The sequence below is a fragment of the Melanerpes formicivorus genome, unplaced genomic scaffold, assembly GCF_026170545.1.
Source record: "Melanerpes formicivorus ecotype bairdi unplaced genomic scaffold, bMelFor1.0.p_v2 SCAF_6, whole genome shotgun sequence".
NCBI lineage: Eukaryota > Metazoa > Chordata > Aves > Piciformes > Picidae > Melanerpes > Melanerpes formicivorus.
Window position 1 is genome coordinate 2,504,776 of NW_027142358.1, and position 23,446 is coordinate 2,528,221.

Below are 23,446 nucleotides of genomic sequence, written 5' to 3' on the forward strand. Positions count from 1 at the left end.
CCTCCGCCTGTCTACAACCTCCCTTCAGGTAGTTGCAGAGAGCAATAAGGTCTCCCCTGAGTCCCCTCTTCTCTAGGCTAAGCAACCCCAGATCCCTCAGCCTCTCCTCATAGGGCTGTGCTCCAAACCCCTCCCCAGCTTTGTTGCCCTTCTCTGGACACGTTCTAGCAACTCAACATCTTTCCTAAACTGAGGAGCCCAGAATAGAATAGACCAGGTTGGAAGAGACCTTCAAGATCATCGTGTCCAACCTATGCTCAGTACTCAAGGTGTGGCCTAACCAGTATTGAGTACAGAGGCAGAATGCTTGATATTGCTCATTTTGCACTGATGAATGTGTTGGTAACTTAACCCAAGGCAAATTTGTCCAGAAGGAAGACCTTAAGCTTTCATTTTACCTTAGCTGTACACTTTAGATCTCAAATACAAATCTTAAAAAAAAAAGTATTATCTAAAGTATTTCTTAGCTGGAAAGCTTGCAAAGGTATTTTGGCCTGAAGCTAAGCAGGCTTGACAGCTTGCTGTGATTTGTTTCATTTCAGGGATTCCTTACAGTGAACACAGCAGTTACCTGGAGATGAAGCGTTTCGTCCAGTGGCTGAAGCCACAGAAGATCATCCCCACTGTAAACGTGGGTGACTGGCGAGCTCGGAGCTTGATGGAGAAGCAGTTTAGAGACTGGCTGACTGAGGGCAGTAGCATAAATAAAGATAAGGAAGAATGTGTATTTGGAAGGAGGTAGGCTGGAGTTGGGGAGCTGTGAGGGTTATTTAACTCCTTTTTCCATGGACCTCTCTTTAGGCAGCTCTAAGCTGCCATAGTCCTGAGAAAGCTGAATTTGGGAGAAAAAAGGAGAGGGGGAGGGGAGGAAGAAAAGAAAAGAAAAAGCACCTTGCTTCCTCATGTACTTATTTTCCCCATAACTTCTGTGCAAATGCAAAATGTGGGTTATTTTTATCTTCCTCCTTTTTCCCCATTCTTAGTTGCTCCTCAGATTCTGGAGGTGCCCAGATGTATAATGCCAGGGGAGGAGCTGCCTCTAGGATAAACTTTTCTGAAAAGAAAAGAAGTTGTTATAATCAACAGGATGATATTAGGCCTATGGCACATGCTGATAACTGAGGCTTCAGAGAAGCTCCTTTTAGGAGGCAGAACTGGGCACTGTGATTTAAATCCTGTAAAGAACATTTACCTTGTGAGAGAGGCCTGGGCTCAGGCTCTTGCACCGTGGAGAAGGATTTTTGTAAAAGGTGTTGCTGCCTCCATTCCACTCAAGGTTTTTTGACTTCTTTTATTTTTTTTGTAATAAAGAACTTGCATGAAACCTATCTGTTCTTCCTGAGCAAAATGCATTTCTTTGCAGTACTGCTGATGTGAGAAGGCTGTCTGCAGTATTGTCTTGATCTGAAGGAGGGGACGGAGCTGCAGTTCTTTTTTGAGTGTTCCTGTGAGTGAAATTAAGACACAAACAAGGTCATATATCACAATGAGACTATTTAGTAAAGAGAGAGAATGGAGAAAACAAAACAGAGAAAGAAAGAAGAGGGAGGGAGAGAGAATGGAGAAAGAAAGAGCAGGAGAGATAGTTAGCACCCCCTGGTCCTTTGGTGATGGGGGGGGGAGGCATAAATGTTCCTGTGCTGCTGCTTCCAGCCTCAGATGTCCCCAGTGATGTTAGCCCCAGTAAGCTGCCCAAGAGCTCATCCGGTCTGTGACCTTAAACACCTCCAGGGACTGGGCATCCACAACCATTCTGGGCAACCTGTTCTAGAGTCTGACAACCCATGTACTGAAGAACTTTTTCCTAAGATCCAGACTAAACCCAGCTGATGCTGTTGCAGGTGTGTGATTCCATTAGTTAGCTTGCCTGCAGCTGGTAACATGGAACCACAGTCATCCAGCTGGCAGGGCAGCTGCTGAGTGCAAGGCACCTGCTGCCTCTCTGTGGCTCTTCCAGCTATTGGTTTCACAGTATCACAGTATATCAGAGGTTGGAAGGGACCTCTTGAGATCATCCAGTCCAATCCCCCTGCCAAAGCAGGATCACATAGGATAGTCCATACAGGAATGCATCCAGGTGGGGTTTGAAAGTCTCCAGAGAAGGAGACTCCAAAACCTCCCTGGGCAGCCTGCTCCGATGTTTTGTTACCCTCGCTGGAAAGAAGTTTCTCCTCATGTTGAGGTGCAATCTTCTATGTTCAAGCTTGTACCTGTTGTTTCTTGTCTTATTACTGTGCACCACCAAAAAGAACCTGGCCCACTCCACTTGACACCCACCCCTCAGATATTTATGCACATTCATGAGATTCCCTTCTCAAAACTAAACACCCCCAGGGGTCTCAGTCTCCCTTCATAGGGGAGATGCTCAAGTGCCCTCATCATCCTCGTGTTGGATTCTCTCCAGCAGCTCAGTTGTTCTTGCACCGGGGAGCCCAAAACTGGACAGAGTATTCCAGGTTTGTAGCCTGCTAGCCAGAATGAAGGATCAGGTGTTTAGTTGTTTGTTTTTCTTTCAGAAACAAGCTTAGTTCTGAAACTAACCACCACAATGACTTATCTTGGAGAATACTGACACTGATGTGTGCTGGCCTGGCCCAATTAATACTGCCTGTGTCTGGAGCAGATTGTGATAGGCTCAATTCAGTCAGCAAAGCAAAATAGCTTTGTGCTGGATTCCTTTTCTGTTTTTCTCTCTGTGCTGGGATCTGTTTCCAGTTGCCTGCTCTGCTGTAGAACTCCTGCATCAGCCTGCTGGTTGCTTTCATTCCTCCCTCTTTCTGGTTTGTAGTTGCACTTTACAAGTTCTCTTTTATGTGAGTGGGCTCAAATTCTACAACGTTTCATCCACCTTCATGTTAGGAGAGCTCCATGTTACCCAGTTGTTTTTTTTCTACATGGAAAAAAGACCTCAGAATCCAAATTCAGCAACAAATGACTTATTTTTGTTCTCCTTACTGCAATGGAAGAAGTTTATTAACAGGATTAACTTGCTTGGGTTGACAAGGAGGACATAGAAGATGACTGCAAACACATGTCCGGGGAGGTGGTTGAGGCCCCATCCCTGGAGGTGTTTAAGCCCAGGCTGGAGGAGGCTCTGGCCAGCCTGCTCTAATGTGGGGTGTCCCTGCCCATGGCAGGGGGGTTAGAACTAGATGATCCTTGTGGTCCCTTCCAACCCTGACTGATACTATGTAGAAAGCCATTTCATTCAACAAGAATTTTGTGGGGAGGTTTATAGCAGGGCCTTTTCTCTTGTGGAGGTGGTTCTTAAAGGGCAGTGCTCTGATCACAGCAGGTTGAGTCAGCTGGGGAGCACAGACCTGTGCTAAACCTGATTTCAGCAGCATTGTGTGGGTGTAAGTAACCAGGGAGAGGCTCCACTTTTCCTAACCAAGCATTAAGTGTTTTTCCCCCCCCAATGTTGGCATTCAGTCTGGAGAAGAGAAGGCTCTGGGGAGAGCCAGTTGTGGCCTTACAGTATCTGAAGGGGGCCTACAAGAAAGCTGGGGAGGGACTTTTTAGGGTATCAGGGAGTGATAAGACTAGGGGGAATGGAAAAAAAAATTAGAAATGGGTAGATTCAGATTGGATGTTAGGAAGAAGTTCTTCCCGATGAGGGTGGTGAGACACTGGAACAGGTTGCCCAGGGAGGTGGTAGAAGCCTCATCCCTGAAGGTTTTTAAGGCCAGGCTGGATGTGGCTCTGAGCAACTTGATGTAGTGTGATGTTGCAGGGGGTTTGGAAGTAGATGATCCCTGAGGTCACTTCCAACTCTAACAATTCTATGATTCTAGGTGCAGGAGTGCAAGCATTTGCTATCTTCCTTCAGAGTGGTGGCTCTAACTGCAGTGAAGGCCACTTCTATAAAGTTAATAGCTGGGATTTTTGGTCTCTGTTAAAGACTAGAGCGGAGTCCCCTGGACAGTGGGATGAGTCAGTCTGTGTCCTTAACCTCCACATCCAAGCAGTGTCATGTGTTGATATAAATAATAGCAGGTTTTACTGAAGCAAGATGGGCCTGTGAACATCTAGGAGGCTCTTCAGCTTGGCTGCTGCTGGCAGGCTGCAGGCAAAGCAAATGGGAGAGGCAGCTGTAACGCTCGCTTGATCAGCTCCCAGAATGGTTTTCAAAGCCAGCCACTCTGAAGAATCACTTTGTATTGCCCATCAGGACTCCTGCTCTGATTACATATCGCCCCAACAGGCAGATAAATGAGCTAAAAGCAACACTGTTTGAAAAGGGGAGAGGGAGGGGAAAGGGGAGAGGAGGAAAGCGGCGCACTCACTGAACTGACTCAGGCAAGAGGTTTCAGGCTAGCTGCGATAACTGAAAGCAGCTGCCTGTGCCTGTGGTGGCTGCTGAGGAGGCTTCTGGGAAGGCAAGTCCAAAGACACTGCAAAATAAAAGCATCTGGACAATTAAAGGGAACATGAAGTGCTGGGTATCCTTTTAAATGATGTGAAAATGATTGATAGACAGTTGGAGTGGAGAAAGGAACTGATGTCATTGGCATGGCTAAAAGCATTTCTCTTACCTGATCTAACCTATCCACTCATATATGCTTAGTAAAGGCCATTAACATGAACTGCCATTTCACTTTGGCTGTTTTAAGACAGCATGGCTTAGGCATACCCTTTAAGTGATTTGGGATTGATTTTTCCAAGACTTATTTTGAATTTGATGATTGCTTGTGGGAATTGCATGGGAGACTTGTTAGCATGTCAGGCTAAAGGTGCAGTTACTACCTCAGGGTGATTTGTGTCTGTCTGAATGATTTTGTTGGGTTTTTTGGGAGAGTTTTCTTTGATAAGGGACAAAAAGCAGGTGAGTTTTGAGAAGAGGTGAATGCAGCCCAAGCTGTTTCATCTCCCCTTAGCCACAGAAACCCAGTTGCTTCTCATTCCAGAATCAGAACAAATCATAGAATCGTTAGGGTTGGAAGGGACCTCAAGGATCATCTAGTTCCAACCCCCCTGCAGTGGGCTGGGACCCTTCACACTAGATCAGGTTGCTCAGAGCCACATCCAGCCTTGCCTTAAAAACTTCCAGGGATGGGGCTTCCACCACCTCCCTGGGCAACCTGTTCCAGTGTCTCTTTTGAGGGTGGGGCACAGGCTGCTGTGTGTCTTTAACTAAATCTTAAAGAAATGGTGAAATCTGAAGTTGTATTTGATAGCCACCATTCCAACTCAGCTGTCTGCAGAATAGAATATAATAGAATAGACCAGGTTGGAAGAGACCTTCAAGATCATTGTGTCCAACCCATCAACCAATCCAACCCACCTAAACAACTAAACCATGCAACCAAGCACCCCATCAAGTCTCCTCCTGAACACCTCCAATGATGGTGACTCCACTACCTCCCTGGGCAGCCCATTCCAATGGGCAATCACTCTCTCTGTATAGAACTTCTTCCTAACATCCAGTCTAAACCTCCCCTGGTGCAGCCTGAGACTGTGTCCTCTTGCTCTGGTACTGGCTGCCTGGGAGAAGAGACCAACATCCGCCTGTCTACAACCTCCCTTCAGGTAGTTGTAGACAGCAATAAGGTCACCCCTGAGTCTCCTCCTCTCCAAGCTAAGCAACCCCAGCTCCCTCAGTCTCTCCTCATAGGGCTGTGTTCCAAACCCCTCCCCAGCTTTGTTGCCCTTCTCTGGACCGTTCCAGCAAGTCAACCTCCTTCCTAAACTGAGGGGCCCAGAACTGGACACAGGACTCAAGGTGTGGCCTAACCAGTGCAGTGTACAGGGGCAGAATGACCTCCCTGCTCCTGCTGGCCACACTGTTCTTGATGCAGGCCAGGATGCCATTGGTCCTCTTGGCTGCCTGGGCACACTGCAGGCTCATGTTCATCCTACCATCAACCAGCACCCCCAGGTCCCTCTCTGCCTGGCTGCTCTCCAGCCACTCTGCCCCCAGCCTGTAGCACTGGGGTTGTTGTGGCCAATGTGCAGAACCCGGCACTTGGATATGTTAAATCTCATGCCCTTGGACTCTGCCCATCTGTCCAGCCTGTCGAGGTCCCTCTGCAGAGCCTCTCTGCTCTCCAGCAGATCAACTTCCGCCCCCAGCTTGGTGTTGTCAGCAAATTTACTGATGAACACTCAGGATTTGTGAAAAACCCAGTAGTAGTGACTAGGGGGAAATGTTGCAAGGGTGAATTAAATTCCTGGGAGCCACTGAAAGTTTGTCAGTACAAACACTGGAATTTGGAGCTCTTGTACTTGACTTTCACATGCTGCTTCATATTATAGATAGGCATTTGGAATGCTGAATTTAATGCTCTCCCCAGAAGTGCACAGAAAAGCCAGAAGGAGGTTACAGCCCTCTAACAGAAATGAAGGGACAAGATGGGCAATCACACACACAGGATATTAGGGGTTGGAAGGGACCTCTCCTGCCAGAACAGGACCATAGAACCTAGCACAGGTAGCACAGGAACACATCCAGATGGGTCTTCAAAGTCTCCAGAGAAGGAGGATCCACAACCTCTCTGGGGAGCCTCTTCCAGTGCTCTGTGACCCTCATAGTGAAGAAGTTCCTCATCATGCTGAGGTGGAACCTCCTGTGCTGTAGTTTATATCTGTTACCCCTTGTCCTGTCACAGGGTGCAACTGAGCAGAGCTGCCCCTGCCTCTTGACCCCCAGCCCTCAGATATCTATAAACATCTATAAAACATGCACTTGGTGCCATGGTTTAGTCATGAGGTCTGTGGTGACAGGTTGGACTTGATGATCTTTGAGGTCTCTTCCAACCTTGGTGATGCTGTGGTTCTGTAAAACCCCTCCTAGACTTCTCTTCTCCAGACTGAACAGCCCCAGGGCTCTCAGCCTCTCCTCATAGGGCAGCGCTCCAGCCCCTCAATCATCCTGATAGCTCTCCCTTGGATGTTCTCCAGCAGATTCCTGTCCCTCCTGAACTGGGGAGCCCAAAACTGGATGCAGTATTCCAGGTGAGGTCTCCCCAGGGCAGAGTAGAGTCACTGCAGATGAGGAGAAGGGCCCAGCAGAGCTATCTGCCTCCCCACTGCACCTACCCCAGCTCAGCCTGCGGTCTGCAGCCACGAGCTCGAGTGGAGGAGCTACAACCCAGCAAAGGCAGAGCCCTGCGCTGCCTGGGTGCCTCCTGTTGCCCCTTTCTACCTTTGACCCTTTACCCACTGATGTATGGTGGCACCTTGTTATCAAATCTCCAGCAAATACTTTGGCAGGGGAGAGGCTTTTCCACTCTGACACATCTGCTCTGGTATCTGAGAGCAGATAGTGACTTGTTTGTGGCAGTTTCCAATGAGCACTTACATAAAACAAACAGGTTTTGAAACCTCTAAGCTTTCCCACTGGTGTTTGAATGTAACTTTAATCACCTTTCCCTCTGTACATTGTCTTGGTTGTCAAAAGGTGGAAGAGGAAAAAGCATTCTCCATCTCAGGGGAAAAGGTGCCACCAGGGCACCCAAGGAAAAGGTGACACAAGGACACAGATGTGAGCAAGGGTGACTTTGCAGCTGAGTTCAGCAAGATCAGGGCTGGCTGTGAGGCTCTGCATCTATCAACTCCTACTGCCTCCCAGCTGCCCAGCATCTTCCTCCATGCAGAGAGACAATAATCTCAGTGAACTCTGTTGTGAGAAGCAAATGGGTTTTGTTTTGGACCACTCTAGTCATTTCTCACTTCCTAGCAGAGACCTCTCCAAATGCAGCCCTGCAGGTAGCAGGCTCTAACTCGCTTTTCAGCTCCTGTCTTACAGAAGATGTGCATTGTGGCATTTATCCCAGCAGGGCTTCCTCAGGCCAAGAAAGACAGGCTGGGTTTCACTGGATGCTGAAGCTCTGTTATTTGCTTGGCTCTCTGCCTTGCTCTTGGTCGGATCTGTTGCCTGAACGAGGAAGGTGAAGCTGAAATTCGGTTCTCTGTGCTGCTACCCAGCGACGGCTTGAGGAATTGAGCTCTGCGGCACAGCAGGAAACTGCTTTTTTCTCTTGACACCTTCACGGTCACTTATAGCACAGCTCATTCCTCCCAGGTCTTCTGCGGGGGGAGTGTCAGTGGGTCCCACGGCTCAGCAGGGGAGAGCAGCAGTATTGCCATGGGAGGGCAGAATAATGGGATCCTGGGCCATGGGGGACACCCCGGGGTGGGGTGGGGGCCTGAGCAGGGCTGTTATGGACTATGGGTGTACCCTGACGAACATTGCTAGCAGCATCTGAAGGGTCCTAGTTTTCTGCCTTGTAACAAAGTATGCCCACCCTGGAGCCCTCTGTCTGTGGCAAAGCTGCAGCAGTGACAAAGGGAGAGGGACATGGCAGGACAGTGGTAGGCTTAGTGATGGCTTGGCTCATTGGATAACAACAAACTACCAACTGCCCTAAGGGATTCATGGTGTGGTGGGAGCAGGAATGCTGTGTCCTGTGCTCCTTTGGCAAAGGATGGCTTGCAGTGCTGGAAAAGCCCAGCTAAGGACAGGTGGATGGGAGGCGAGCAGGACAATGCTCATTGGAGCCACTGTCAGGGGGAGCTGGAGGTCCACAGCTGTTCTGTAGCTGTGCTCACATCAGCACCACCTCCATACCCCCGCCATCCCCCACCCCCTCCCACCCCCTGAGTTACTTTAGAGCAGGTTTGTCCTATCTCTCAGATCATGCCTCCAGGCACACCTTGAAGCTTCTTTACCCTTCTTGGATGCTACAACACAGTACCACAGTCCCTGCGTGTGCAGCAGTGTGTAAGGGTCCCCAGAGGGGACAAAAGTGACCAGAACCTGCTGCTGGCTGGGTGTGTTTTGTGACATTCTCCTCCCATCTCCTTGCTGCAAGGCTAAAACACCCCATGGCTACTCTCAGCCTCAGCAGCAGCAGCAGCCAGCAGCATTTGCAGGTCTTAAAGACAAATGGATGGAAGCTCCCAGGGTACCAGGACCACAAAGTCACAGTGACAGAGAACCAGACACATGCTTACTCTGAGCTATTTATTACAGTGCTAACCTTGGAGAGCAGGTGCTGCTGCCACTTGTCAGATGCTAAGGAATAACCTTCCACTCTGGCACAGAACTCCACTTTTTGTCTTTGACTTCATTTTTCATCCTACCCCCAGTCCCTCTTGCTTGTGATAGAATACATAGAATAGATAGAATAAACCAGGTTGGAAGAGACCTTCAAGATCATTGTGTCCAACCCACCTAATCAACTAACCCATGGCACCAAGCACCCCATCAAGTCTCCTCCTGAACACCTCCAGTGATGGTGACTCCACCACCTTCCCAGGCAGCCCATTCCAATGGGCAATCACTCTCTCTGTGTAGAACTTCTTCCTAACATCCAGCCTAAACCTCCCCCTGGTGCAGCCTGAGACTGTGTCCTCTTGTTCTGGTGCTGGTTGCCTGGGAGAAGAGACCAACATCTGCCTGTCTACAACCTCAGCTGAGTCTCCTCCAGGCTAAGCAGCCCCAGCTCCCTCAGCCTCTCCTCACAGGGCTGTGTTCCAAGCCCCTCACCAACTTCGTTGCCCTTCTCTGGACACGTTCCAGCAAGTCAACATCCTTCCTAAACTGAGAGGCCCAGAACTGGACACAGTACTCGAGGTGCAGCCTAACCAGTGCAGTGTACATGGGCAGAATGACCTCCCTGCTCCTGCTGGCCACACTGTTCTTGATGCAGGCCAGGATGCCATTGGCCCTCTTGGCTGCCTGGGCACACTGCTGGCTCATGTTCAGCCTACCATCGACCAGTACCCCCAGGTCCCTCTCCGCCTGGCTGCTCTCCAGCCACTCTGACCCCAGCCTGTAGCTCTGCATGGGGTTGTTGTGGCCAATGTGCAGAACCCAGCACTTGGATTCATAGCTCTTCCTCCTGACTCAGTTTTCCTTCCTCTCTGTTCTCCGCTCTGCCCCCAGCTACCTTTTCACTACTGGGGATTTCTCAGAAACATGGTGCTGCCAGCATTCACCTTTATTCTTAGAAACAGGAGCACAAGGACATTGGCTTGGAAGGGAAATGACAGTTGTGAGGAACGACATGGGGATTTGACATCAAGAAGAAGAGGGGTAAATTGGAGGGCAGAAAGCCAGAATTTCTGGGAGGCATTTAATTAGTTCAATGGCAATTAGCCTGCAAATGAGGTTATCCTGGCAGAATGAGTCGTGGTGTGGAATGCATGACTGATCTACAGAGCCACTGAGGAGCAAGCTCGTGAAAATATGGGTGAGAGAATTGTGCCACCTTCATGGCTGGTGATGACAGTACCCTTCTAAGAGCCCTTGGAGGAGCACAAGCCATGGCTTCAAGCTGTGTGTTACAGACACAGACAGAAATAGATTTCATGGGAGATCTTAGAGAGACAGAAAGAAGCAGAAATAGATGCAGCTCAGTGATGACCATGACCACTGTGGTCAGATGGGTTTCAGAAAGAAGTTGTGTGGCATTGTGTGGTTGCTGTGCAAACCCAGAGCTCTCTGTCCTGCAGCACCGGTGCGAGCAGAGCAGCAGTGAGCGGTCACAGCTGCACTCAGCCAGCCTGGCTGCAGGAGGTCTGGTGTCCTCTGCATCCCTGTACACTCCACCTGCACCACTGCTTCAGATACAGCCCTGTCCAGTCCATCAGATAATCACTTCACCAAATTTACCTCTCGCATCACTGGCTCAAGAGCTGGAAATGTCAGATGGGGGTGCTCCAGCCAGGGCTATTTGCACAGGAGCGTCTTAGTGGATGTGCCCCTGTGCTCACACCCTGTGGCTGCTGTGCTTTGTTGGTTTTCATGTGTCTCCACAGACCCTCTCTGCAGCACAGGCACACCAGGACTGATGCTTCACAGAGCACTGGAGCTGGTCCATGCACAGATTTAGGATGGTCAAGTGCCCAGAAATCCTGGGCAAGCATACAAGCTCCTTTCAGTCTCCCAGAACAACATTTCCAGGTGGTTTCCCACACGGAAAGCAACATGTCTGGGAAATACAAATATGTGGTGAGCCTTTCCAACTAACAGTTCAGTGCTTTTCCACAGAAAATGAGGGGCAGATGATGCATGTTCTCAACCTCTTCCAAGCTTCTCCTCCCCTTGTCTCAGTTTTCTTTTGGCATTACAAGAGATGAAGACTTGGATTCTTTTGTTTTTTTCTCTTCTAGAGCAAGGGCTTGGGGATTTCACTGGTACAAGGAACTTCTGCCTGTGGTAAGAAGTCAGAATCCTTTTTACTTGGTGGGGGTTTCTTGTTGTTTTGGGGTGAGGGTTTTTTTTTGTTGTGTGTTGTTTCTCAGTTCCCAGTAGCAGGGCCATTGGAGACAGGCCTGCACCACACTGTGGTGGTTCCAGGCAGATGCTGTGTAGAGCTGAGCTTAGACCAAAGAGGGCTCCGAGCAAAGATAGTCTCGATCTCTAGCTAATTGGCTGATCCAACTCTTAACACTGTTGGAAGAGGTGACAGCATCAATGGCACCAGCTCTATCTCAGCTTTCCAGCCTCCAATTACAAGTGGTGTAATTACAGAACTGCCTGGGACTATGGGTGCTTAAAATGGTATAATGTAGCAGCAGTTTGTCTCCCACTATCAGCACTTTCGTCCTCTGCTGCTAGAAGTGTCAGGGCCAAAGCTGGCACAGGTTTGCAGGTGGTTCATCTGCTCTCTGGCCACCTGGTAACTGCTGGCTGGGCTGTTTCACATTCGTGGCAAGAGACAGCATGACATCACTTCTTCAATTTCACTGAGTGTGTGCAAGAAAAAGGCTCTCCTGAGGTCACCAGAAAATTCAGGCAAAACATGGTGTCCCCAGCTCACCACTGCTCAGCTCTCTCCCCATGTCCATCACTTTTCTCCTCCTCCTCCTGAATTGCAGCTACTCCTCTATTGACTCCACTTGCTGAAAGTCAGGGCACACCAAAACCTGTCTGGTTGGCTACCCCCACCAGGTTGGAGGCACTCTGCACAATACATTGCAGCCAGACCCTGCACTATGCAGAGCTTGTCTCAGGCTGTTCAGGATGGACACAGCACAGGTAACCTTCCCTGGCTGGACTTGTTCTCCTGCAGGACTGTATGACTCTAACCCCAGTTCTCACTAGTGTTGCCCTTGAGAGGAAGTGTGAGGGTTGTGTGGTCTGGTTTGTGCTTGCTGTACAATGGTGGTTTGTGGCTGTGGGTTTTTTTCCTTAACTTCAATGACTTCACACTAATTCAGAGACTTCTTTTACCATTTGCTGATGCACCATTGCTGGGGCACATTAAGAAAAGTGTGTCCAGCAGGTCTAGGGAGGTTCTCTCTACTCTGCCCTGGTGAGACCACACCTGGAATACTGCATCCAGTTTTGGGCTCCCCAGTTCAAGAGGGACAGGGATCTGCTGGAGAGAGTCCAACAGAGAGCTACCAGGATGATGGAGCACTGTCCTATGAGAGAGACTGAGAGACCTGGGGCTTTTAGTCTGGAGAACAGAAGACTGAGAAGGGATCTCATCAATGTGCATCAGTATCTGAGGGGTGGGTGTCAGGTGGAGGAGACCAATCTCTTTTCAGTGGTGCACAGTAATAAGACAAGAAGCAACAGGTACATGCTTCAACATAGAAGATTTCACCTGAACATGAGGAGAAACTTCTTTACAGTGAGGGTGACAGAGCCCCGGAACAGGCTGCCCAGAGAGGTTGTGGAGTCTCCTTCTCTGGAGGCTTTTCAAACCCACCTGGATGCATTCCTGTGTGGACTACCCTAAGTGACCCTGCTTTGGCAGAGGGTAGGACTTGATGATCTCTGGAGGTCCTTTCCAACCTCTGATGTACTGTGAGACTGTGGTACTGTGTGATACTTTCTCTCTTCTCCAGAACTTGCTTTTCTCCTGGGCAATTGCCATTTTCCTGCTGGAGAAGGATACTAGAGTGGTAGAAAGAGCATGATTTATATCTGGGAATTCAGGGGGGAAAATTAGCAGCCACTAATGATTGAGTGCAGCAGGGGAATTAACTGCCAGGGAAACAACCTAAAGGCACTGGCTGTGTTCAATGACAGGAAGTAAAATAGTCAGTGAGGAGCATGTTAATCGTTAGCTAATCACATCATCTGTGTGGCAGGCAGTTGAGTTGTGTCTCTCTTGTACAGCCAGTTGGCAGAAGCTTGGCAATTCAAAGTGCAGCACGTTGCAGCTGGCAACAGCCCCTGCTTCCAAGCAGGTTGCTTCCAAGAGGGTCAGTAGTGCAAGAACATTTCAGATCCTGCCAGCTGTGTTTTACATAAATCTGCTAGAGTGTGAACTCAGGGAACTTCACCTCATGGCAATTTAAACATCTATGTCAGGAATTCTCCATCATCCAGCACTCACCTGGAGACTGGCACCACAGAGCAGGCTGCAACAAGAAGCTACAACACCATCTGTTCCTTTAAGCCTGTAGCTGATCTGAAAGATTACCCAGTTACCCTGCTCTGGCAGGGGGGCTGGACTTGAAGATCTCCAGGGGTCACAGGATCACAGGATGTTAGGGGTTGAAAGGGACCTCCTATTGATGATCTCAAAGGTCTTTTCCAACCTGGTCTGGTCTATTCTATTCTATTCTATTCTATTCTATTCTATTCTATTCTATTCTATTCTATTCTATTCTATTCCTGCCTACAACTACCTGAAGGGAGGTTGTAGCCAGGAAGAGGTTGGTCTCTTCTCCCAGGCAACCAGCACCAGAACAAGAGGACACGGTCTCAAACTGCACCAGAGGAAGTTTAGGATGTGAGGAGAAAGCTCTTCCCAGAGAGAGTTGTTAGCCATTGGAATGTGCTGCCCAGGGAGGTGGTGGAGTCACCGTCCCTGGGGGTGTTCAAGAAGGGGTTGGATGTGGCACTTGATCCCATGGTCTAGTAGTCATGAGGTGTTGGGTGACAGGTTGGACTTGATGATCTCTGAGGTCTTTTCCAGCCTTATTGATTCTATTCTATTCTATTCTATTCTGTTCTGTTCTGTTCTGTTCTGTTCTGTTCTAAAGTCCAACCTCCCTGCCAGAGCAGGACCATAGAATCTAGCACAGATCAGGAACAGATGAGTCTTGAAAGCCTCCAGAGAAGGAGGCTCAACAACCCCTCTGGGGATATTCCTTCCAACACGCGACATCCTGTGACCCCTCAGATGTCATGGCTTTAAAAGCATTCTCCTGAGGCCTTCCAGGACCAGAAGTGAGCACTGGTCAGGTATTACCACATGTGCAGGCATTTCCCTTTGCTGTTACTTCCGGAAGCAGTCCACAGACTTAGCAGAATTTGCTCATTTGAAGGAAGGCAGAATTGTCACATTGGGAAATATGTCACAGAGTGGGGTTTCTGTTGGGGTTTTTTTAAGGTAGGGTGGTTTTTTTGAAGGGCTGTTTGGTGGCTCAGTTGCAGGTCACTGGGAAGTTCCAGGCAGTCTTTGGAGAATGAGGAGGGGAGGAAGTGAAGCATTCACAGAACACAATGTGTTGTAAAATGGTAATAGATTTATTAATCATCATAATAAATGCTCTGGGAAGACCTAATAGCAGCCTTCCAGTACCTGAAGGGGGCCTACAAGAAGGATTGAGACAGGCTGTTTACAGAAGCCTGCAGTGACAGGGTGAGGGGCAATGGCTTCACACTAGAGAACAGCAGATTTAGATTGGATGTTAGGGACAGGTTCTTTACTATGAGGGTGATGGAAGGGCTTAGGCCAGTCTTGGGGAGGAAAAGTCGAGGGTGACATTCCCAGTGGATACTCTTGAACTAGATGATCTGTTGAGTTGAGGATTCAGGCCTAGAAAACTATCACAGTATCACAGTACATTAGAGGTTGGAAGGGACCTCAAGTCCAGCCCTAGCAGGCTGGCACAATTACAGGAAGAAATCCTGTATGGTGATAGCCCATCCTATCCCTCTGAGATTCCTTCCTTAGGCAGAAATGGATTTGTTGTGCTCAAAGAGGCAGTGCAGAGCAGAAGAGTCTCACAGCAGCTTTGGAGATGAGTTCTCAAGGAATGTCTTTTGTTCCATTTTCAGCCTCTGTAGTTCCAGAACTGGGGTTTCCCTCTGTCTTTATGCAGAATCCAGCACAACCAGGCCTTTGAAGACCACTGAAACAGAAGTATCAAGAAGTGATCCTTCCTCACCTTGACAAATGAGCATGTCCCAGGCATTCTTATCTCAAAAGCAGAAGACACAGGCTATGGAAACATTCAGTTTGGGAAATAATCTTTTGAACAGGAGCTGAGTCTGAATAGATTGTACAAACCTTTGTGTGTGTGTATTCATACTGAGTTGCTGATGCTGGTCTCATCTTTGGCTAAGTAAATCTTTGCACCTCTTTTTTTAACCCTTTAATTGCAGACTGGATAGGAAAGGAAGCATACAAAGTACATTTGTCAAAATTGCTACAGGAGTAAGCTGCACCAACACTGACTTTAGTGAGTGTGGGTTCTTACTGTAGTAGCTGACTTGGCCTAATTCAATTGGAAGATGTCCAAATACCTCTTTCGGGCCAAATCCACCCACTGAACACGAGCCAGCAGTGTGCCCAGGTGGCACAGAAGTCCAATGGCATCTTGGCCTGCATCAGGAATAGTGTGGCCAGCAGGACTAGGGATGGAATTCTGCCCCTGTACATGGCACTGCTGAGGCCTCACCTTGAGTACTGTCTGCAGTTCTGGGCCCCTCACTGCAAGAAAGATCTTGAGGTGCTGGAGCAAGTCCAACAAGACTGGGGAAGGGACTGGAGGGAAAGTGTGATGAGGTGAGGCTGAGGGAACTGGGGTTGTTTAGCCTGGAGAAAAGGAGATGCTGGGGGGATCTTATCACTCTCTACAACTATCTGAAGGGAGGTTGCAGTCAGGTGGGGGTCAGGCTCTTCTCCCAGGCAACTTGTGAGAAGGTGAGAGGGCATGGCCTGAAGCTGCAGCAGAGGAGGTTTAGGTTAGATATTAGGAAGCACTTCCTCACAGAAAGGGAAATTAGACACTGGCATGGGCTGCCCAGGGAGTTGGTGGAGTCACCATCACTGGAGGAGTCTAAGGAGAGGTTGTATGTGGCACTTGGTGACATGGCCTGGCTGATGTGGAGGTGCTAGGTCACAGGCTGCACTTGATGATCTCAGAGGTCTCTTCCAGCCTCAATAATCCTGTGATACTGTGATCAAGGCTTATATAAATCCCTTAATATCAATAATCCTATGACTGCTAAACCCAGTAGTTATTTTGGCTGTGTCTGGCAAGATAAAATTATCTGTACTCAAAGCCCAGTGATTCAGCTTGCTGCCACATCACTGTATATTAACACAATCTCACAGCAATATATATGGACAATATGTATCTGTTATGCAGTATATTTAGGCATGTTCTGGCAGTTCTGTTCCAGGGGTGTTCAAAGGGCTGCCTGTGCAGACAGACACCTATATAGAAATGCATATATATCCAGATAGGGACCAGATAGGAGTTCTGCACACACACCTTGTGACACCATGTGTCTGTAAGCAAGAGGTCACTATAGCACAGAACAAAGCTCCCTTTTAAGCATCTACTAAAAGTCACCCCTGCAGGCAGTTTCCTATCAAGCAGCAGCAGCTTTTGGTCTGATCCTAGCTGCAAATCAGTTTTTATGACAGCAATAAGAGCAAGACTCATTTACACATAAATATTTACAGGAAATGTCCTTGTTTGGGAAACAAAAGAGCACTTGCACTGGAAATGCTGCAGTTCCACTGACATCCCTATGGCAGCACTTGGTAGTACCAACACTCTTTCAGTGAACTGTTCGCAGTGGGCTGAGTGCACATGCCTTTGTTACACCATTTCTCTCTCTGATTTCCCCAGGTTTTTCCAGTAGCACTTTCACAGAGCAGACCAGCCCTTCTCTCACCCAAATCCATTGATTCTTCCTTCCCTTAGGGCTTATTTTAGAATAGAATAGAATTAACCAGGTTGGAAAAGACTTTTGAGATCATTGAGTCTAACCTATCACCCAACACCATCTAATCAACTAAACCATGGCACCAAACACCCCATCCAGTCTCTTCCTAAACACCTCCAGTGATGGTGACTCCACCACCTCCCTGGGCAGCACATTCCAATGGCCAATAGCTCTTTCTGTGAAGAATTTCTTCCTAACATCCAGCCTAAACCTACCCTGGTGCAGCCTGAGACTGTGTCCTCTTGTTCTGGTGCTGGTTGCCTGGGAGAAGAGACCAATGCCCACCAGGCTACAACCTCCCTTCAGGTAGTTGTAGAGAACAATAAGGTCTCCCCTGAGCCCCCTCTTCTCCAGGCTAAGCAATCCCAGCTCCCTCAGCCTCTCCTCACAGGGCTGTGCTCCAAACCCCTCCCCAGCTGTGTTGCCCTTCTCTGGACATGTTCCAGCAACTCAACATCTTTCCTAAACTGAGGAGCCCAGAACTGGACACAGGACTCAAGGTGTGGCCTAACCAGTGCTGAGTACAGGGGCAGAATGACCTCCCTGCTCCTGCTGGCCACACTATTCCTGATGCAGGCCAGGATGCCATTGGCCTTCTTGGCTGCCTGGGCACACTGCAGGCTCATGTTCAGCCGACTATCAACCAGCACCCCCAGGTCCCTCTCTGCCTGGCTGCTCTCCAGCCCCTCTGCCCCCAGCCTGTAGCACTGCATGGGGTTGTTGTGGCCAATGTGCAGAACCCGGCACTTAGATGTGCCCATCCAAGGGCAGTGACTGCCAGTGAGCCCAAAGGTGCTCCAGAAAGTTTCCTTTACTCCAACCATGTCTTTTTCCTGGCATGCCTTGAATGAATTTTTGTAGCTGTAACATAAAAGAGTCATAGCAAATAGAGGGAGACCCCTTTCAATCAGTACACAACAGTTTATTTACTACCCTTTGTCCAGCACAACAGCTCTCAGCTTGCCTTTGCCTTTCTGTAGTGAAGGGAAAAGATGGCTTTCTTCCAAATGTAGAGGGGGTTTCCCTACCACTAACTGGTCAGGAGCTCAGTATAAATCTGTGTAACTCAGTGCAAAGAGGCATGAATCAATACTTTCTGCTGCAGTACGCAGCATGCAGAGGGCAAAGGTTTGGTTTGACCCTCAGGTTTGGTTTTTTTTCATGTAACAGGCCAAGATGAAACAGAAGCCAAACACATACCATTCATGTCGACAAAACAAGCCAGTAGGACATCAAATGAAAATGAAATCCACATTCTCTGTTCTTTGTGCTTGAGCAAAAGATGTCTGGCAGCTCTAGAGGGTGAACTTTACTTCTATACCCTATACATCACATTCTTGTCCCTCATCATTTCCCTTAAACTTTGGCACTTACTGAACCATTGAGGTTTGTCTGTCTTGTTGGTTGTGTTTTTCAGGAGCATGAGCAGCCTTTCACGTGGAAGATATCTGAATGTGGAATCCTGCATATAGTAAGTTTCACCTTGAAGGAAAGAAGACAAAAAAAGAGAGCCATTTTTATACCAGCATTTGTGCTATTATCTGACTTGTATTTTAACTACCTCCTGAAAATGCCCTATTAATAACAATGAGTATTTTGTTCCTTGCTGAGGGCTGGCTTGCTTTTCTTTAGGTGGCAACAGCCTCTCACAACATCATTTTTCTCAGCAAAATTCAAATATGGATGTCTTCAGGTATTGGTCAGAGAACCTGGACACTGACCTGTGAAGCCTTCTGAGAGAAAAATGTGTTCTTGTGGCCAAGAAGGCCAATGCCATTCTGGGATGGATTAGAAGGACTGTGGTTAGTGGGTCAAGGGAGGCTCTCCTCCCCCTCTACTCCACCCTGGTGAGGCTGCATCTGGAATATTCTGTTCAGTTCTGGGCCCCTCAGTTCAAGAAGAACCTCAGGGAACTGCTTGAGAGAGTCAAGCACAGAGACACAAAGATGATTAAGGGAGTGGAACATCTTCCTTACAAGGAGAGACTGAGGGAGCTGAGGCTCTTCAGCTTGGAGAGGAGACTGAGGGCTGACTTCATTCATGTTTATAAAGATGTAAAGGGTGAGTGCCCAGAGGATGGAGCCAGGCTCTGCTCAGTGATGCCCAACATCAGGACAAGGGGCAGTGGTGGAAGTTGAGGCATAGGAAGTTCCATGGAAACATGAGGAAAAATGTTTTCCCTGTGAGGGTGACAGAGCACTGGAACAGGCTGCCCAGTGGGGAGGACACAGTCTCAAGTTGTGCCAGGGGAAGTTTAGGCTGGAGGTGAGGAGAAAGTTCTTCACTGAGAGAGTCGTTTGCCATTGGAATGTACTGCCCATGGAGGGGGTGGAGTCACCATCCCTGAAGGTGTTCAAGAGGAGATTGGACATGGCACTTGGTGCCATGGTCTAGTCATGAGGTCTATGGTGACAGGTTGGACTTGATGATCTTTGAGGTCTCTTCCAAACTTAGTGATACTGTGATACTGTTGTGGAGTCTCCATCCCTGGAGATACTCAAAACCTGCCTGGATTCATTCCTGTGTGATCTTGTATAGGTGGTCCTGCTCTGGCAGGGGGGTTGGACTGGATGATCCCTTCCAATCCCTAACATCCTGTGATTCTGTGTGACTCTGTGAAAAATACTATAAACCTGTACTAGATCACAGTGCTATTAATGCACCACTTAGAAATTTCCCACAGAAAAAGTGGTATCACACAAGGAGATGGTGGTGCTTGAGAACAGGTTGCAAGCAAGAACCTAGGGCTCTGTCCTCAATACCCAAATACTAGAAGCAACTACACATTCACTAGAGGCAATGATTTCTTTCCCAAAGCTTGCAATTCATGGATCTTAGCCAAAAAGTACCAAATAACTCTCATTTAGCATCACCCAGCAGTCAATCCTGGGGTTGCTGTGACTCAATGTGAAGTCTGCAAAACCAGCACTGCTGACCTTGCATTCCCCAAATAGCCCAGGGATAGGATAGGATAGGATAGGATAGGATAGGATAGGATAGGATAGGATAGGATAGGATAGGATAGGATAGGATAGGATAGGATGGGATGGGATGGGATGGGATGGGATGGGATGGGATGGGATAGGATGGGATGGGATGGGATGGGATGGGATGGGATGGGATGGGATAGGATAGGATAGGATAGGATAGGATAGGATAGGATAGGATAGGATGGGAAAGAATAGAATAGAATAGGGAATAGAATAGAATAGGGAATAGAATAGAATAGGGAATAGAATAGAATAGAATAGAATAGAATAGAATAGAATAGAATAGAATAGAATAGAATAGAATAGAATAGAATAGACCAGACCAGACCAGACCAGGTTGGAAAAGACCTTCAAGATCATTAAGTCCAACCTATCACCCAAGACCATCTAATCAACTAAACCATGGCACCAAGTGCCTCATCCAGTCTCTTCTCCAGGGATGGTGACTCCACCACCTCCCTGGGCAGCACATTCCAATGGCCAATCTCTCTTTCTGGGAAGAACTTCTTCTTAACTTCCAGCCTAAACCTCCCCTGGCACAGCTTGAGGCTATGTCCTCATAAGAGATGCTACATCAGAATGATGCTGAGGAGCTATTCAGCACTGAAGATAACCATGCCCAACTTAAACCAGGGTAAAGTGGCCCGAGTGGAGCCATCTGGAATGCAAATAGCAGCTTGCTTTTTCATTTGGCTTGATTCATTTAACCATCAGGTTCATGTTAGTCTTACCTCCTTTCTTGTGGACCTGCTGATGAAGAAGTAAGCTTCCTCCACATCCTGGGGTTGCAGATCATTCACAGCCACAATATGGTCTCCATGATTAAACAAGCATCCCAGATGGCAAGGACCAGTCCAGTGTGAGACACTTGGGTAGGTAGAGGGCAGACAACAAAGGAAACACACAGGATATACACTTGCTGCTACCAGAATGGCACTAGATGAACAGGACTGCCCTATGAGGAGAGGCTGAGAGCCCTGGGGCTGTTCAGTCTGGAGAAGAGAAGACTCAGAGGGGATTTAATCAATGTTTATAAATAGCTGAGGGCTGGGGGTCAAGAGGCAGGGGACAGGCTCTGCTCAGTTGCACCCTGGGATAGGACAAAGGGCAATGGACAGAAACTACAGCACAGGAGGTTCCCCCTCAACATGAGGAGGAACTTCTTCACTGTGAGGGTCACAGAGCACTGGAACAGGCTGCCCAGAGAGGTTGTGGAGTCTCCTTCCCTGGAGACTTTCAAGACCCATCTGGATGTGTTCCTGTGTGACCTGTGCTCGATTCTATGGTCCTGCTCTGGCAGGGGGGTTGGACTCAATGATCTGCAGAGGTCCCTTCAAACCCTTAACATCCTGTGATCCTGTGAGGACTTCATTTATGGTCCTGCCCTCTGGAAATAACAAAGGGTGAAAAAGTTTGCAACTTTTTGATTTGGTTCTAGCTGAAACCATCCTTGTGGGTCCTCCTAAAATTGCATGTGGCAGTGTTGAAGCCTGCTAACAAGTGAAACTGCTGCTAGCAGGCCACCAAGTGAGAGTTGAGGATTCCAGCTGAAAATCAGACAGCCAGATTTGCTGCATGCACACTGCTGCAGACCTATGTTTGACTGTGATGATTTTCAAAATTTCCCCCCCTAATGGAATTAAAATCTGTTATTTATTTTACCTATGATAGACTGTGAGGATCACAGATCCTCTGCTTCCTTATTGTGGCTGTCAATGGCTCCATGTCCCAGTGGAGGCCAGTGACAAGTGGAGTCCCTCAGGGATCAGTCCTGGGACCAGGCTTGTTCAACATCTTTGTGGGTGCCATGGACAGTGGCATTGAGTGCACCCTCAGCAAGTTTGCTGATGACACCAAGCTGTGTGGTGCAGCAGACACACTGGAGGGAAGGGAGGCCATCCAGAGGGACCTTGACAGGCTGGAGAGGTGGGCACAAGCCAACCTCATGAGGTTCAACAAGACCAAGTGCAGGGTCCTGCATCTGGGTTGAGGCAATCCCAGGCACAAATACAGGCTGGGCAGTGACTGGCTGGAAAGCAGCCCTGAGGAGAGAGACTTGGGGGTGCTGGTGGACAAAAAGCTCAACATGAGCTCTCAGTGTGCACTTGCAGCCCAGAAAGCCAATGAGATCCTGGGCTGCATCAGGAGAAGTGTGGCCAGCAGGTCGAGGGAGGTGATTCTCCCCCTCTGCTCAGCTCTGGTGAGACCCCACCTGGAGTACTGTGTCCAGTTCTGGAGCCCCTATTACAAGAGGGATGTGGAGGTGCTGAAAGGTGTCCAGAGAAGGGCCACAAGGATGAGCAGAGGGCTGGAGCACCTCTCCTGTGAGGACAGACTGAAGGAGTTGGGGCTGTTCAGTCTGGAGAAGAGAAGGCTCCGAGGCGACCTAATTGTGGCCTTCCAGTATCTGAAGGGGGCCTACAGGAAGGCTGGGGAGGGACTGCTCAGGGTCTCAGGTAGTGATAGGACTAGGGGGAATGGAATGAAGCTGGAGGTGGGGAGATTCAGGCTGGATGTGAGGAGAAAGTTCTTCACCATGAGAGTGGTGAAGCCCTGGAATGGGTTGTCCAGAGAGGTGGTTGAGGCCCCATCCCTGGAGGTGTTTAAGACCAGGCTGGCTGAGGCTCTGGCCAGCCTGATGTAGTGTGGGGTGTCCCTGCCCATGGCAGGGGGGTTGGAACTTGTGGTCCCTTCCAACCCTGACTGATACTATGATACTATGATTACAGGATCTTTAGGAAAATTCCAGTGTCTCTTCCTGTTGGTCTCTGACAGATTGCCCTTGAGGATGAGTTGTTCACAACTAGCTGACCTGATACTCAAGACCTAGTGTTCTGTTTCAAATTCTTTCAATATGAATTTCTTTTGGGAAAGATCTCTAAATTTAGAGGTAGATCAAGTTACTGAGGTAATTTCCAGTCCCTTTTGCAGTAGCAGTTTTCTCTTCCTGCTGACTGTGGCCAAAACAAAGCAGGAAAAAGCAGTCTCAGTGCTGTGTGGTAGTGACAGATCAAAATGAAGCACAGGACTATGCACTGAGCATTTCTTCTGCTCCATCCTCTTTATCCCAGTCATTGATATTGAAGATCTAGGAAGAGCACTGATTTCCAGTGGGACTGCTAAGAGGATGGATCTGCTTGTGAAAGTCTCTGCCTAGCACTCCTTCCTAGCACTGAACCTCTCTACTCTGCCCTGGTGAGACCACACCTGGAATACTCTGTCCAGTTTTGGGCTCCTCAGTGCAAGAAAGACAGAGATGTGCTGGAGAGCATCCAATGGAGAGCCACAAGGACGATTAGAGGACTTGAGCATCTTCCTTAGGAAGAGAGACTGAGAGCCCTGGGGCTGTTTAGTTTTGGGAAGAGAAGACTGAGAAAGGATCTCATGAATGTGCATAAATATCTGAGGGGTGGGTGTCAAGTGGAGGGGGCCAGGCTCTTTTTGGTGGTGCACAGTAATAAGACAAGAAGCAACAGGTACAAGCTTGAACATAGAAGATTGCACCTCAACATGAGGAGAAACTTCTTTACAGTGAGGGTGACAGAGCCCTGGAGCAGGCTGCCCAGGGAGGTTGTGGAGTCTC

General features: G+C 48.6%; 1 protein-coding gene across 7 annotated transcripts in view; it reads left to right on the forward strand.

The window, feature by feature from the left end:
• The window catches only part of DCLRE1A (DNA cross-link repair 1A), a 58,214-nt gene that overhangs the window by 20,545 nt on the left and 14,223 nt on the right, over positions 1-23,446 (forward strand). For 2 of the 7 annotated variants that reach the window (XM_068139338.1, XM_068139339.1), the window contains exons 9-11: positions 543-738; positions 11,119-11,164; positions 18,291-18,344. In XM_068139338.1, the coding sequence (XP_067995439.1) occupies positions 543-738; positions 11,119-11,164; positions 18,291-18,344 (296 nt within the window). Of the gene's footprint in view, positions 1-542; positions 739-1,363; positions 1,474-11,118; positions 11,165-14,971; positions 15,376-18,043; positions 18,097-18,290; positions 18,458-23,446 lie in introns of those variants that run through there. The other 5 variants (XR_010987474.1, XR_010987475.1, XR_010987476.1 and 2 more) reach the window with 5 other exon arrangements.